This window comes from Echinops telfairi, unplaced genomic scaffold (genome assembly GCF_000313985.2).
Source record: "Echinops telfairi isolate 266 unplaced genomic scaffold, ASM31398v2 ScPeMD7_3;HRSCAF=10, whole genome shotgun sequence".
NCBI classification, from domain to species: Eukaryota; Metazoa; Chordata; class Mammalia; order Afrosoricida; family Tenrecidae; genus Echinops; species Echinops telfairi.
In genome coordinates this window covers 40,803,341-40,818,480 of record NW_022103899.1, presented here as the reverse complement: position 1 = coordinate 40,818,480, position 15,140 = coordinate 40,803,341, and the positions used below count along the sequence as shown (strand labels likewise).

Here is a 15,140-nt window from a genome sequence, read left to right as displayed (position 1 = left end):
AGTTTAATGCCTTTGCATAGTCAATAAAACACATTTTTACTTCTGAGCAGAGGTCCAACTGACATCAATTATAATAGCCCTCCCTTGTGCGTCTCTTCTAAATCTGGCATGAACCTGTGACAGATCCCTAACAATGCCCTACTGAACCATTGTGGATGATTTGCAGCAAAATTTTCCTTGCATGTGATGTCAGTGATATTGTTCTATAATTTGAAAATTGTGTTGTGTCTTCTTTCTGGGTACAAATACAGATCTTTTCTAGTTAGTTGGATAAGAAGCTGTTTTTCCAAATTCCCTGGCGTAGACCAGTGAGTGAGTGCTTCCAGTGCTTCATCAGCTTGTTGAAATATTCCGTTTGTATTCCATCAATTCTTGGACCTTTTGTTTTGGCTAAAGCTTTCAGTACAACTTGAACTTCTTCCCTCAGCACCATTGGTTCTTGCTCCTCCTGAAATGGTAGAATGTGGACTAGTTCTTCTCGTTCCAGTAATTCTGTGTGTTCTTTCCATCTTCTTTCCATGCTTCCAGGCTTTTAATCTTGCAGCCTGCGGCTTAAGTTTTTTCTTGAGTTCTTTCAGTTTAAGGCATGCTGAGCATGTTCTTTTTGGTTTTCTAACTCTACGTTTTGCAAATGTCATAATAATACCTTGTCTTCTGGAGCTGCCCTTTGACATTTTCTGTTCAGCTCTTTTACTTCATCATTTCCATTTGCCTTAGCCACTCTGCAATTAAGAGCATGTTTCAGAGTCTCTTCTGACATCCACGTTGATCTTTTCTTTGTTTCCTGCCTTTTGTTTTCTTCATGAATGATGTTCTTGATGGCTTTCCCACGGCCCACCAGCTCCTCTTTCATTAATGGTCAATGCAGTGGATCTGTTCTTGAGATATTCTTGAGATTCAGGTGGGATGGATTCAAGTGCGTATTTAATTTTCTTCAGCTCACCCTGGAATGTAGTTGAGTAATTGATGGTCTGGTCCTGCAGTCAGTCCCTGGCTTGGTTTTAACTGCTGATACTGAGTTTCTCCTTAGATATGAAGTCAGTGTGATTTCTGTGTATTTCACGTAGGAAGTCCTTGTGTGCAGTCGCCGTTTCTGTTGTTGATAACAGGTATTTACCAGGAACAAGTCGTTGGTCTTGCTAAATTCTATGTTTTATTTCTGTCACCTGTTTTGTTGGTCGTGTCAAATTCCTGCTTTGTTATTATCACCAGAGTCACGTTTTCCAATTACTATACCTTCCTCTATGTTTGCAACTTTTGCATTCCAATTGCTAATAATCATCAATGCACTTTGATTGCATGTTTAATCAATTGCACACTGAAGATGTTGCTAGATTGCTTCATCATTAGTTTTCAATTTCTACATCACTAGCACCAACTAGTGGTTGGTACATAAATTTGAATAATAGTTACAGTGACTGGATTTCCTTGTTTCTGGTTAGATATTCACCTCTGTTACAAACAACATTGTATTTTAGGATAGATCTTGAAATGTCCTTTTTGACGATGAATGCATAGCCATTCTTCTTGACTGTGTTACTTCCAGTGCAGTAAACCATATGTTTTCTGATTCAAAATGTCCAATGCTAGTCCATTTTAGCTCACTAATGCCTAGGGTATAGATCTTCATACATGCCTTTTCATTATTGAATAACTTCCAATTTTCTAGATTCATACTTAGTACATTTCAAGTTCTGATTTTTAGATTTTTTTCAGCTGTTTCTTCTCATTTTCATTAAGTGAAAGTCCCAAAGGCTTTAATCATTTGGGCTTCAGTCCATTCTTGTCACCATGATTAACACTTTGAGAACGCAGCTCTTCCTCAGTCATGGTTTTAGTGCTTTCTGACCAGAGGGGCTCATCGTCTGACAGCGTGTCTGACCATGTTCTGCTTCTTTTCGTTGGGCATTCGGTACGTGAGAGTGTTGAGTTGCTCTGCGTGCAGTGCTCCGCGGATCATTTCTCTGGACTGTGTTTTTTTTTCATGGTCTGTAAATATCAATTACCTAACTTACCGAATCAAGCCGTGGGTTAGATTGTTTATACGTAAAGCAACAGGGGCCCACTGCCATTGAGTCAAGGTTGGCTCCTAGAGGCCCCGTAGGGCAGGGTAGACCTGCCGCTGTGAGTTTCCCAGACTTGTTAACTTTACACGGGAGTAGAAATCCTCATCTTTCGTCCATGGAGTGACTGTTGGCTTCGAATTGCTGACCTTTGGGTTTCCAATAACCACTATGTCACCATTGAAATTCCTTTTAAGAATGCCCTATATTTACTACATTATCATAGTATCTGTTGTGTGGCATAGTCCTCCTTCTGATGAATCATAAGGCCTATCTTGTGAATTTATCTAATTTCAGTATTTGTTTATATAGACTTGTGAGCCTACAGTAAAAGGTTTTTATTTGTGGTGGAAGGAACCTTACTCATAGTGATTAATGATTTCCAAGCCATGTTTTAAAATGTGAATATGAATACTGAAACAAACAAGCAAACAAATAATATAGTCACTGTGTTTTCTGAGTAAGGGTATATTCGATTAAAAATAAACTCTGGTTTGGTCTCAAATTAAAATTTTAAATCTCTTCACCACCGAATTCAGCAACTGATGGTTCTTGATCCTTACGCTTTACGTGGATTCTGAGTTGTTTCTTTCAGTTACAATTGCATCTTAAGAAAGGGCACTTGAAAAATTGTTCCCCTACTGCATTCATTTAGTTAAGAATCAAGTCACACACTTTATTTACTTAAACCCATCTGTACTTATTTTACCAGTAACATATTTGGTCTGCGGCCTGTGGATTGTACACACAATGAGAATATGAAGTCGCTGTTGTTGCTACCAGAGAAGAATGAATCATCATCAGCTAGCCATTGCTCAGTTGTAAGTATGGATTTAGCTTTGGGACATTTATATCTCTTACTGAAATTGGTTATGAAAGGAGCATAATGGAAAAACTTCCAGTTAGCAAATTGCTTTCATTTGCCAAGCAATTATTGAGCACTTCCTGTTATTAGCGACTGTGGATTCAAAAAGACATGATAACAATGTCTGTCAGCAAACATGGAGCCCTTTCTGTATTTCTGATGGCCATGCCGTCACCCAGCGTGACAGGTGCAGCAATGAATACAAGTGATAGCTCTCTTATTTTTGAAGGAGCTTACATGCTAGTGAGAGTGAGAAAATAGATGGTAAATGTGTGAACTAATAGAAATATAAGAATCTCAGTGCGTGATTTGAAGAGGCTTTATGTCATGTAATTGGGTGGGAGTGCTAGGCCCCTGAATGGATACTGCTTAGGTGGGGTTGTTGGGGAAGGTCCTCAAAGGTCTGATCTTCGAATCAAAGAGGCAGCCACATGGTAGCTAGAGGACAGGTCTTCAGTTATAAGGAATAGCAAGTGTTTCAACCTTGAATGGATGAGGTTGGCGTGCTTTAAGATTCAAAAAAGTGATTATTGCTCCACACTGGCAAGGATCTGAAAGTATTGCTAAACCATTGGAAGGATTTAAACCAAGTGAATGATATGATTTGACTTAATGATTTATTATAAAAGTTCACTTTGCTTGCCATGTAAAGATGACTTGTGGGATGGAGGGCAAGAGAGGAAGCAAGGGAGGTCACAGCGGTCTGTCGTTGTGGTGGGAGAGAGACCCCTCCATCTGGAGTAGAGTAATAAAGGGGAGATGTGAAAGAGCGCTATGAAGTGCAGGGGACGAGTAGAGTAATCTGAATTACTAATGGAGTTTGTGCTATTGCCATTTGCTCAGCACTGAGGGAATTACTTGTTTTGTTACTTTTAAAACTTATTTGGCTTTTTTTTTTTTTTAAAAACAGGGAGGTAATTTCTCATTAAACTTCAGATATATAACCATGCCAATAGACATAAATAAATATATATTGTGTATATAAAAGGAAAACAGTTAAGGGCTCAATAGTAATACTTTTTAATTGCACTGGTGTCAGGTGTGTGTGTGTTTAAGGCAGTGTCCTCTTGTGTTTTGTTTTGGGTTGTATTGACATTTTCCTAATGTGAAGTCTTCCTTTCCATGCACATGGTATGTTCTTCCATCTGTGTAGGCCTCTTTTGGTTCCTTGCGGTAGTGTTTTGTAGTATCCTGGGTACAGGCAACATTCGGATATGCTGAGTAAGCAGTTGGATATGTGGGCTGGACTTGGGAGTGAAGCACAAGCTGGAGCTCCAAAGTGGAGGAGTGCCTGCTCCTTAGGAGCCCGAAGCTCAGAACACAGATAGAAAATCCCCTTATGATGCATTGTTACACATTTATAATCAGACTCATAATAGTGCAGTAGAAGCATAGAGCCGGGAGAAGCTCACTTCAGTGGGGATTTGGGAAGAGCTTCACAGAGAAAGTGACAGGGAAGGTGATGTAAGTATTTAAGGGTAAAAGCTTAGCAGGGCGTTGGCTGGAAATAAAGACCTTTTCTGACATACTTAAAGAATGTATTCTATATTAGCTAGTCCCCATGTAGGGTTGGTCTGCATTATGCTAATTCAGCACTTAGTGGCTCTATCAAGGACGCAAATCCTTTCTGTGTGCCTGCCTCGCCGTCCTAGGTGTCACAGCGTTGTGCTCACCAATCTCTCCCTGTCCTGATGAGGGGATGGCCACAATCCCAGAGGTAACTCAGCTAACGGGCCTACTTACTTATAACTTACAGAATTCGCTGTCTTCTGCCCTGGACTTTTGTCTTATAAATCTGCTCCCCAACTGAAGTTTTGATAATGAAATTGGAAGCCAACCTAGGAATGAGTCGCTCACTCTCCTTCTCTCACAGATGAGATAACCATGACCTTGCCCAAGAAATCCTGACTTTGCCTAGGATTAACCAACCATTAAAAAATTTGAATTGACTAGTTAGAAATCCAACTTTAAATCCTAGGTCTGTACTCATTCTGTCTCACTAGACATGGCCACTATAAATCATTACTTATTTTATTCATTTGAACTTGAACTCTCCTGGCAGAATATCACAAAACTGAACTGTCTTGCCAGTGTTCCTCATATTTAAAAGCTAGGAAAGGATTATTTTAAATGTTTCAAAAAAAATGATTTTTTTTTTTTATGGCATTCTTGGGGTCGAGGATGGCATTGCCCTTAAGAAGAGAACAAAGTGGTTATTTTTTAGTTTGTTTTACAGCTACCTTTGTGTTTTCACCAGATTTGGAAACTGATTTTTGCGTGTTACAGGACCATGGCCTTGCAGGTGTCCTTATTCACGCTCTTGATCGTGCACACCTACCTAAGGAAGACTAATGCCTGATATCAAGTCGCTCTTGATGTCAGTCAAGAAAGAGCAGTTTTTATGTGCTGTCCTTGCACTGGAAGGCCGAAATCTACCTCGCCCAGCTGCTGCAAACCCTCCTGTTCACTCACATTTTCCCAGACACGCAGGTCATCGTGCTATTTCTCGAATCTACCAAATGTATTCACAGCCCAGGGCCATCAGACCAGCTGCTTTCTTTATCAGGAAGAAATGTAGAAAGTCATGTGTCATGTGGCATGTTTCCTCACTTCCTTCATGCCTTGCTCCAGTGTCACCCTGTTCAAGAGGGCTGTGCACCAGAAGGCACAGTCGAAGTGTAGTAAATGGCCATCTCCAAGATTTCTTATCCCTCTCGCCTTGCTTTAATTTTACCAAAGCATGTATCATCTGGCACAATATGGTCTACTTTATTCATTTTTCCTCCTAGCTGGAATACAAACTCTGGGAGAGCAGGGGCTTACTTGATTCTCACTTTACTACAATCCTAGCACTGTAGCACCATGGTGTCCTGGTTAAGCATTGGGCTACAGTCCGTATGGTCACCAGTTCACAACCCCCAGCAGCTCTGTGGGAGAAAGACTGGGCTTTCTCCTCCCGTAAGGAGTTCCAGTCTTGGAAACCACGAGGGTTGCCGTGAGTCAGCATTGACTCGATGGCAGTGAGTAGCACCCAGAACAGTGTCTAGCTCATCATGGGTGCTCAGTAATTGTATATTGGTGGGTGAGGATTAATGTCCTTATGATATAAGTAATGACCAAGCTGCTCTGAGGAGCTGCACAAACGGTTCCAGAGAACGTTGTGCACAAAAGGGAGAAATAATCAGTAGACAGGGTTTTAATTTCTCTGTTCCTCGTCTGATGTTTTAAAATATATTTTAAGGACAGATTAGTGGTCCTTGGAAAGAAGGCGTGACTTTACATTGAAACACAGGCTCTAACTGTTGTTGTTGTTGTTGTTAGGGGCCCTCGAGTTGGTTCTGGCTTATAGGGGCCCCGTGCACGACGTAGCGAGACACTGCCCGGTCCCAGACCATTGTCATCGTGGGTGCTACGTTTGCACCCACCGTTGCAGCCCCTGCGTCAATCCAGCTCCCTGAGCGTCTCCCGCTTTTCCACGGCACGCTACCAAGCATGGTGCCCTTCCCCGGCGACTGTGCACAAGTCCAAATGACATGCTCCGGTAACAAGTGCGCAGTGAGGGGGAAGCCTTGCTCTCTTCACTTGTAAGGAGCATGCAGGCTGCACTTCTGTAACACAGGTCTGCTCGTCCAGGCCACGCTCTTCCCCCAGCTCGTCTTCAGAGGCCAGTTCTCTTTCGGCCTGCCAAAGAGACTTAAAAAGCTACTTGGTAGGTTCATTTTGGGATTTCTGTAAGCATCACTTATTTTTTGAGCAAGTTATCATCCTTTAAATTCTTTCCAGATTTTTCAAAATGGTTTATATTTGGTAACTCATTAATTAAGAATATGTATTATTTAGTATCAGGGACAGAACATCCATGCTTCTATCCAGAGTAGGGTGCTGAACCCTTGGCTATTTGAGTCTCATGACGCTTAGGCCTCTGTTTGTTCTAATCAAGTGCCATTCCCCACACCCTACCCCAAATCAGACACGTGCTTTGGCAGCTGCTTGCTTTCTGTTTCTATTTTTTGTTCAAATTAAAAAACTATGATAGAAAAATGCTTGACCCACTTTGGTGTTTTCCCGGCCTGGGTGGAAATAGTAGCATAGGCTATATTTAGTATTGATATCTTTTCATTCTGGTTTTTTTGTGCAGAGAACTAATTTATAGTTGAAGTGGAGTTATATAAACTGAGACTGGGTTCTACTTAGTCTTATTTTTATGGCACTTCTCAGTATAACTGACAAGGATTTTCAAAATATGGAACAAATGATCTGTAAGGTACACAGAACTACTGAGCTATTCCAGAGTTTACATCAGAGGTGGTTCGTGCTGTCTGTGGTTAACAGGAAAGGTAGTTCTACAGGAAAGTAGACACGAACATGTGCAGATCAGATGTAGCACACCCAGGGAAGCCTTGCTGCTGGGATTAGTGATTCGGGTAGCTGAGATTTTAAGTGTTGCAATTATTTTTAAATGAGATGCCTTTAAAGAATGTCTCATACACTTACCTACTATACAAGTGAATAAATTATACTAGTAGATTAGTATATAGATAAGAGGCCTTCAAAATTCCACTATTTTTCCATGAACTCGTTGAAACCCCCTAATAGTATAATAATAAGTAAATGAATTATTATGATTGGTATGTGTATAGATGTAGCCAAAGGTTTATGTGTAGTAAATGTAGGATACCAGACTGCATACATTTATAAAATTATCCCTAGAACGATATGTGAAATACTTGAATGCTAACTGTCTTACATCCAGTTGCCAAAACTGAAGGTCTTACCTTCAGTATTTCACTCATATTTTTAGAGCTTTTAAAAACCCAGATGTTAGGTGTCCATGTGCACTCACACATGGATGAGTGTTCTATGTTTTACTTTTGAGAATTAGCAGCATCACGTTTGACTTTTTGTCCTTTTTAGTTTATTAGACTGATTTGCCTGTCGTTCTTCTTTGCCGGGATCATGATTTTCTCCTCTGTTAGGTAGTTCTTGACTGATTCCCAATTCAATTTTATTTTTAAACTTCTGCTGGCCACTATTGTAATCACTACCCCTTTGAATCTGTCGCTTCTATTTCAGCCTGCGAAGCTACTCACCACTGCTGCCTTGCCTTTTTTGGGGTCCATTTTGTCTCCTCTGTGTTTAAATCTAGAGATTAAAGTGAAAACAATATTCTTTATAAGTCAACTCAATTCTTATTTAACTTTTTAATTGTGAATTTAGTGAGGCTTTTACAGGACACATAATCAGTTTTAAAATCCAGTAGCTCATATGCATTATGTTTCAAATCACCCAGTGCAACCTTTTATCACTTACCGAACTTGTCTCCTGTGTTTCTTGTTGTTTCCATCTCTCTGTAAACCTCGGAACCCTCTGCCCTTTGTCATTGAGTAATTAATACATTTTAAAATTGTAGGTGGATGATGGTTCTAACAGTGAGGTGAATTCAGCTCCAGACCTGAAATGTGACAGGGCCGGCCCGAGTCTTGGGACTTGCACGAGTCTCTACCTGGCCAGTAAGCCTGGTCTCTTAGGATTTGGGCTTTAGTTCCACATTTTCTCCCATTCTATCAAGAATCGTCTAATGTGATACTTTTCAAAGCAGTTGGTAGTGATAGCTGAACACCACGTAGTTCTTCTGGTCTCAGAGTTTTGTGTTGTCTATTAGTCCATTGCACTGTTTCCCTTTGCTTGATTTTCACCATCTTCCGTTCTTCTGGACTGGGAGATGAATAGTGCACCTGAGACGGCTGCTCAGAAGCTTTTAAACCGGTGTCTCCCCCATCCCAGTGGGGAATCAGAGCACTGCTTCCATAGCTGCACCGACAATATTTCTGGATCTGATCTAGTATTTTAAACCCTCATGTGTTTTCATTATTTCATGGGCTTACAGGTATCAGATGAAGAAAAGAATTTGGCCTTTGTCCCTGTTTCTGGGGAGGCACCCTTGAAACCTTTGCAATTTCTTCTGTGATTGGAATATTTTTGATGTTCATTGTTGTTGTTTTGTTAGGTGCCATGAAGTAGGCTCTGACCCAGAGTGACCCTCTGCACAGCAGAACGAAACTCTGCCCGGCCCTGTGCCTGAGCCCATGAATGCAGCCACTGTGTCAGTCCATGCCCCCGAGGGGCTTCATCTCTTTCGCTGCCCCTGCGCTTGACCAAGCGTGATATCTGTCCTTCTCCAGGGAGAACTCTCTCCTGACAGTATGTACAAAGTTTGGAAGACGAAGTCTTGCCATCCTCGCCTCGAAGCACTCTGACCTAACTTTCTCTAAGATAGATCCCTTTGTCCTTTTAGGAGTCCGTAGCACTTTGAGTGTTTTTCTCCGGCACCATCATTCAAGTGCTCCGCTTCTTTGGTCTTCCTTATTCAGTACTCAGTTGATGTTCAGGGAAGGCTGAAAAAGGCGAGTTGTGGTTAGAGCTGGCTGCCCGTGGGACCTCAGCCAGATTGCAGACCTGGGCAGGGAAGGGAGGGCTGGAGATGGAGGCGATGCAGTGACCCGTGGTGCTGTCACCCAGGCCTGTGTGATGAAACCTCACGGAAAGTGCTAGACTTTGAAGCTCAGGGGAGCCTCCTCTTTGACGAGAGAAAAAGGATTCCAAAGGGCAATGAGACCCTGGTCACATGGAAACTCCACATTGGGGACACTTCCAGACCTTGCCCTATGAATCTCTTTGTATACAACTGTTTTGTAAGTATTGTAATATCTGTAAATTGTAATTATAGCACTTTACGTATCTGACACCCAGGAAATGAATTGAGGGGTATAGTAGGAGCACTCCTGAATTTCCAGTCCAGTGGACAAAATGTGGATGGTCCTGGAGCTCCCAAACGTGTAGCTGGAAGTTTAGCCAGATTTTGCAGTGTGAAGACTGCCCTCTAACCTGTGAAATCTGCACGCCTTTTGGGGGGTGCGGGTCGGAGAAAAGGCACTGCATCGCACTTCGTGTCTGAACAGATGTGAAGAGATGTTTAGAGAGGGGTTGAACATCGTCCATATCTCTGGGGTCATCGCTGTTCTAGATGCTGGAGTGTTCTAAGATTGCTTTTTCCTCATCACTAAGGTAATCTGTGTGAACAAACTATGCAAGTTGAGAGTAACTGTTGGAATAACTGACCGATGGGAGATAGGAAACTGATCAATTGATTTTGAGTTCTTTGAAGCAAACTAACCAAAAGGTTAGTGGTGACTGACTGAAATTATAAAACCCTAAAGAGATCTAAATTTAGAACCAAAGACATAGAAAAGCAATCAATCAATGAAACTTACTGGGAATTAGTAGATGTAAGCGAAATAATAACACTCACGCTTTTAACGCTTTTAACAACGGAAAGTCAGTTAATGCTTTTCTGTGGTCTTTCAATGTTTGTAATGCTGTGGCTTCTCTTCCATTAACAGATGAAAACGGGCCAACGCAGGGACAGGCCTCTGGTGCTTATTGGCAGTGGCCTTTCTTCTGCGCAGCAGAAAATGCTCAGTGACCTCACGGCCATTCTTAAAGCTAAAAAATGTGCTGAGTTTGACAGTACAGGTGAGGATACTTGTTTATATTTAAGTAGGTTTGTTTTTCTTTTTCAAAATTATATAACCCCTTTGTAGAACGTCTATATTAATGTCTTCATGTTTTAGACGTTGGGATATGACTTTACAATATGAGGGTGCTTCATAATGTGTGGAAAAGTGGAATTAAAAGATCATAGAATTTCCCCACAAACCTTTGGAAGCCCCCTCATATGCATCTTGCAATAATTTCAATTATTTGTATAATTATAAATTATCTATAGGCTTAATTGTGGTTATGGAATTTAAAGTTTAAAGCTCTGCTTCCTGCTTTAGGTTAGAGCAGTTCATCATAGAGAGTGAATTTATGAGTCTGCTAATGACAAGTAAATGGTAGTGCAAATGCAGTGCTACAATTCCTTAGCTATAATTTGAAAATGAAAGTAAAAAATTGCATTTAATAAGGTGGCTTTCGTATGTACGATTTACGATCTGACTCTTTGTGTTGGTGGCCAGGTTAGCGAAGGATGCTAAATAACAGAAGTTTTGTGGTTAAGTATAAGATGAAGTTGAATTTGACTACATGCTAGTATAGAATTTAAAAGACAGCCTGACTGGTTTATGAAGATAAGCTAGCTGGTTAGAGAAAGTAGGCTAGTTAATGAGTTATTTTGGTTTACATCTGTTTTTCCTCCTGCTTTTTTGTATCCTAGTTACTCATGTCATTGTTCCTGGTGACGCAGTTCAAAGTACCCTGAAATGTTTGCTTGGGATTCTTAATGGGTGCTGGATCCTCAAATTTGACTGTAAGTATTTGGATTTGGGGGAATTACAAAATAGATTAAGTAGGCTAATTTCATTTCTCATAGTGTGCTACTGCTGATAATTATTTAAAGAACTTACGCTAAATATTAGTATTTTAACCTCTGGTCAGTCTCTACATTTTGCAAAGCTTTTCTTATTAGCGGTGCCACATAGATGTTCTTGGGCAGCAAATATATTCTGGTTTTAAAGGCTTTTTTTTCCCTACTCTGCCAACTATTTTAATTGAGAGTGAAAGGTTTTATGTAGTAGACTCTTAAGCCTGTTCAGTCTGTATTACTGTTACATGACAAACTTAAACATTCCCTGGACCCACTGCCGCCACCTGGATTTCAACTTAGAGTGGCTGACAGTAGAGCAGCCAGCAAGGTTTCCGGGACTGTGGACAGCGACTGTCACACCTGTCTTGGGGGGAGCAGCTGGTAGTTTCGGACTACCAACCTTTCAGCTAGCAGCCGAGTGCTTAACCACTGTGCTACCAGGGTTCCTTTACATGGCATATTTAACTTTTTAATAAACACATCTTTTAAATGTACTGCTGGGTAGGGTGTGAAATGGAAGTTATTTTTCTTTTAATGATTTTGTAAAAATTTACTTCTAAAAAAAATAAAAAAACAACAAAAAAAATTTACTTCTATAACAAACACACTTTTTGCTTTCTGAGCTAATCCAGTATACTTCAGGAAGCACTGGGGAATTGCGACCTGCCTTGTACTACCTGATTTGGGGTGTCTAAACCAGTGCTATCTAAGCCCCCATTGGAAAATTTTCCTGTTGCCCCCTACTCCACCAGTGCCACCACCTTCAGAACTGCCCATCTTCCCCTTCCCTGCTGTTGCCCTGTTTGCCGTTGACTTCTCCTGGGATCTAAACTAAGCCAAAGAAACACCCTACAGGGTCCTTCTTCCCCTTGGTAGCTGAAAGCTCTGCTTTTAGTTGGATGGCTAAGATGGCAACATTGAAGTGGCCTTTGTTCTTGACTAATTGTTGAGAAAAGAGTACTGGCTTTAAAAGGATAGCACAACGGGCCTTGCGATAGTATGGTGGAGTATCTAGGTCATGGTCACATACTGCCACATATGTGAGAAAATTACATAGAGTGACTGCACACAGACACACAACACAGGTGCATGGATAACCCATGAAATCTCAATAAGACCCATGAGGATCAGTGTCTTGGCTTTCATAGCCACAACACAAACACACTTCGCCGTTTGCTTGTTCATATTGTACTATGGCTGTGTGAAATGTGAGCCCTGGGAGAAACTGGGGAAGCTACATGGGACGTCGTAGGACCTTTCTTTTCATTCCCTGGATGTCCGTAATTTCTTCCAAATAGAAAGTTACAGATAAGAAAAGGAATAATGGGTATTTTAAACGAAACTTTCTTTTCAAGAAGCTAATGATGGATTATAATTAGTTTTTCTAAACTTTGTTTCATAGCTTTGTGCCGCGAAGGTTTTATAGTAGAAACGCTTGATTTATCAAGATGGTAATTATTAATTTAATCTGTAGTTTGAAGTTGATTTGGTTTGTAAAACCGTATCTTCGCAGCAATTGATATTCATGTCCTGTTTCAACGCAGTGTCTTTTCTATAGATGCTCAGCCCCACTGGTGCTGTGACCAGCCCTACCACAATACCTCTTGATATTAATATCTGGTTAGTACTTGATTTTTGGTTTTTTTTTTTTCCCCGTTTCTTAGAACAAATTTATTTTATTTTTTAATTAGTCATTGTTGAGAATAGGTACAGCAAAACTTAACACCAATTCAACAGTTTCTCCATATTCAGTTCAGCAACACTGATTGGACTCTCTAAGCTGTGCATTTACTTTCACTCTAATTTTCTGAGTTGTTATTCTCCCACTGGCATAAACTCACTGTCCCCCAAGGCTCCTGTCAGCCATTGACCCTGCCGTTGTCCCTTTGATCACACTCCAGTCAGGGGTTGTCTTACAAAAGCATATTGTGGACATTTTCACTAGTTCCTTGACGCTTGTCGTTTGGTTGTAAGAAGTCTCCTCAGTCTCTGTTAGCACTTCTTCCCTGTCATTGCATGACCAGAGCAGAAGTAGGACCAGCAGTGGGACTGATTGGCCATTTATGCAGGAAAAAAAGGCTTTTCACCGCATCTCAGCCTCTTTGCTTTTGTACCTTCGTTTCCTTTCAGATCTGTGGCAAATCGTTCTAAGCCTTGATGGTAAAAAAATTCGTTTTAAATAGTCCTGTGATTGTTGATGCTTTTGTACTGAACCTCCACTACTGGTTGTAGAAAGGAATAGATTTTCATAATAATAAGCCTCAGTAGTAGAAAAGCCATGTGAAATTTTGAATGTTAAGGCATTGAACACTGAACTTTTGAGTCTAGTTCCTGTGAATTTGCTGAACTTGTACTTGGTTACATACACAGGCTACGTGATTCATTTCCATAAAAATTTGCCTTAAGAAACGAAAGTTTTGTCACTTCAGTGGCTTGGCCATGTCATTTATGTAGACGCATTGATGGACTCAAGCCGACTTAATAGTGTGCTATGTGGTGATTCTTCACAGTGGTGAATAATACTCTCATTGGTTCTTTTAGTTTAAAGGATAGATGGAATCTCTTATTGAAGTTCACGTCCCCTATTTTCTAATATAGAATCCCAAGAGAAATAGGTTCCAGGTTTGGAACAATTCTTTTGAAAAGGTATTGGGGTTTATAAAAGGAAGGCAAATCCACTCAAATCACTTCTTCCCTAATATATATTTCTCCTCGTTTCTATAATTTGCTTAGTGCCAGGCATCTGTTTGATTTCCAGAAATGTTTCAGAGCTATTTAAGAACTCTAAAAACTCATTTTTTTTAAAAGCAAGGTAGACCCAAGCTTTCAAAATTAGTTATAAAGATATGTGGCTTATTAAAACTAGGCTCTGTGTTTGAAGATATCATTACTTGGCTAGTAGACAAAGCCTGAACTGGGTTATCTATGTAGAAACTTTAATTTTAACTTTTCATTAGCATTTCCAGAAATTAAATAGGTTCAATAAGAAATTATATCGGAAAATTTTCTGTAATTGTATACGGCAATTGTATCATTTAAGGAAATGAACAAAAAGAATTTTAATCCATTGACATCAGTTTCCTATTTAAAAATCTTTTGTCTTAGTTCGTTAAAGTCTTCCTTTTTCCTGTATTATATATGTAGAGTATCTTACATAGTAGATGTGTCTAGATTTGAGAAGAGCTTGTAATGAAATTATATCATATATTACCGTATATACTCGAGTATAAGCTGACCCGAATTATACTCGAGTATAAGCTGGGGTACCTAATTTTACCACAAAAATTGCATTTAAAATGTGCTGAAAAACTTGGCTTATACTTGGCTATATAGATATTATATCATATCAGCAATTTTTTCTCACCATATCTATCTTACAGCTATTTTATAAGTTGATATTTTATCTTACACATATTTTGCAGAAATGAAAACTAGGGACTAAAAGAGTTCTTTCTTGAAGGTCAGATTTGTGGCTGAGATTCTGTTTAAGCTCCTGTTCTTGGTACCAGTGACGCAGGCAACTAATAGCCCATCTGCATACAAGGGCAAACTTTGGTAACTAAAGGGGTGAGACTAGGTTGAAGGCATAAAGACCTATAATAAATATTAATATTTGCCTCCTGGAAAGAATATGGATATAGTAAAATTATTTTCTAAAGATGAAAACTCATGTTTAAAAAATAAAATGTCTTTTTTTTAAAGTTATTTTATTTGGGGCTCTTACAGTTCTTACCACAATCCATACATACATCCATTGTGTCAGGCACATATGTACATTCGCTGCTCTCATCATTCTACTCTAGCCCCTAATATCAGCTGCCCATTTCCCCCCTCCCTCCCCACTCCC

General features: G+C 40.1%; 1 protein-coding gene across 1 annotated transcript in view; it reads left to right on the top strand.

Annotated features, from left to right (window-relative positions):
* Positions 1–15,140, top strand: part of BARD1 (BRCA1 associated RING domain 1) — a 95,246-nt gene that overhangs the window by 61,832 nt on the left and 18,274 nt on the right. The window contains exons 7-9 of the mRNA XM_004701590.2: positions 2,776–2,884; positions 10,329–10,461; positions 11,144–11,236. Coding sequence (XP_004701647.1) covers positions 2,776–2,884; positions 10,329–10,461; positions 11,144–11,236 — 335 coding nt within the window. The remainder of the gene's footprint in view (positions 1–2,775; positions 2,885–10,328; positions 10,462–11,143; positions 11,237–15,140) is intronic.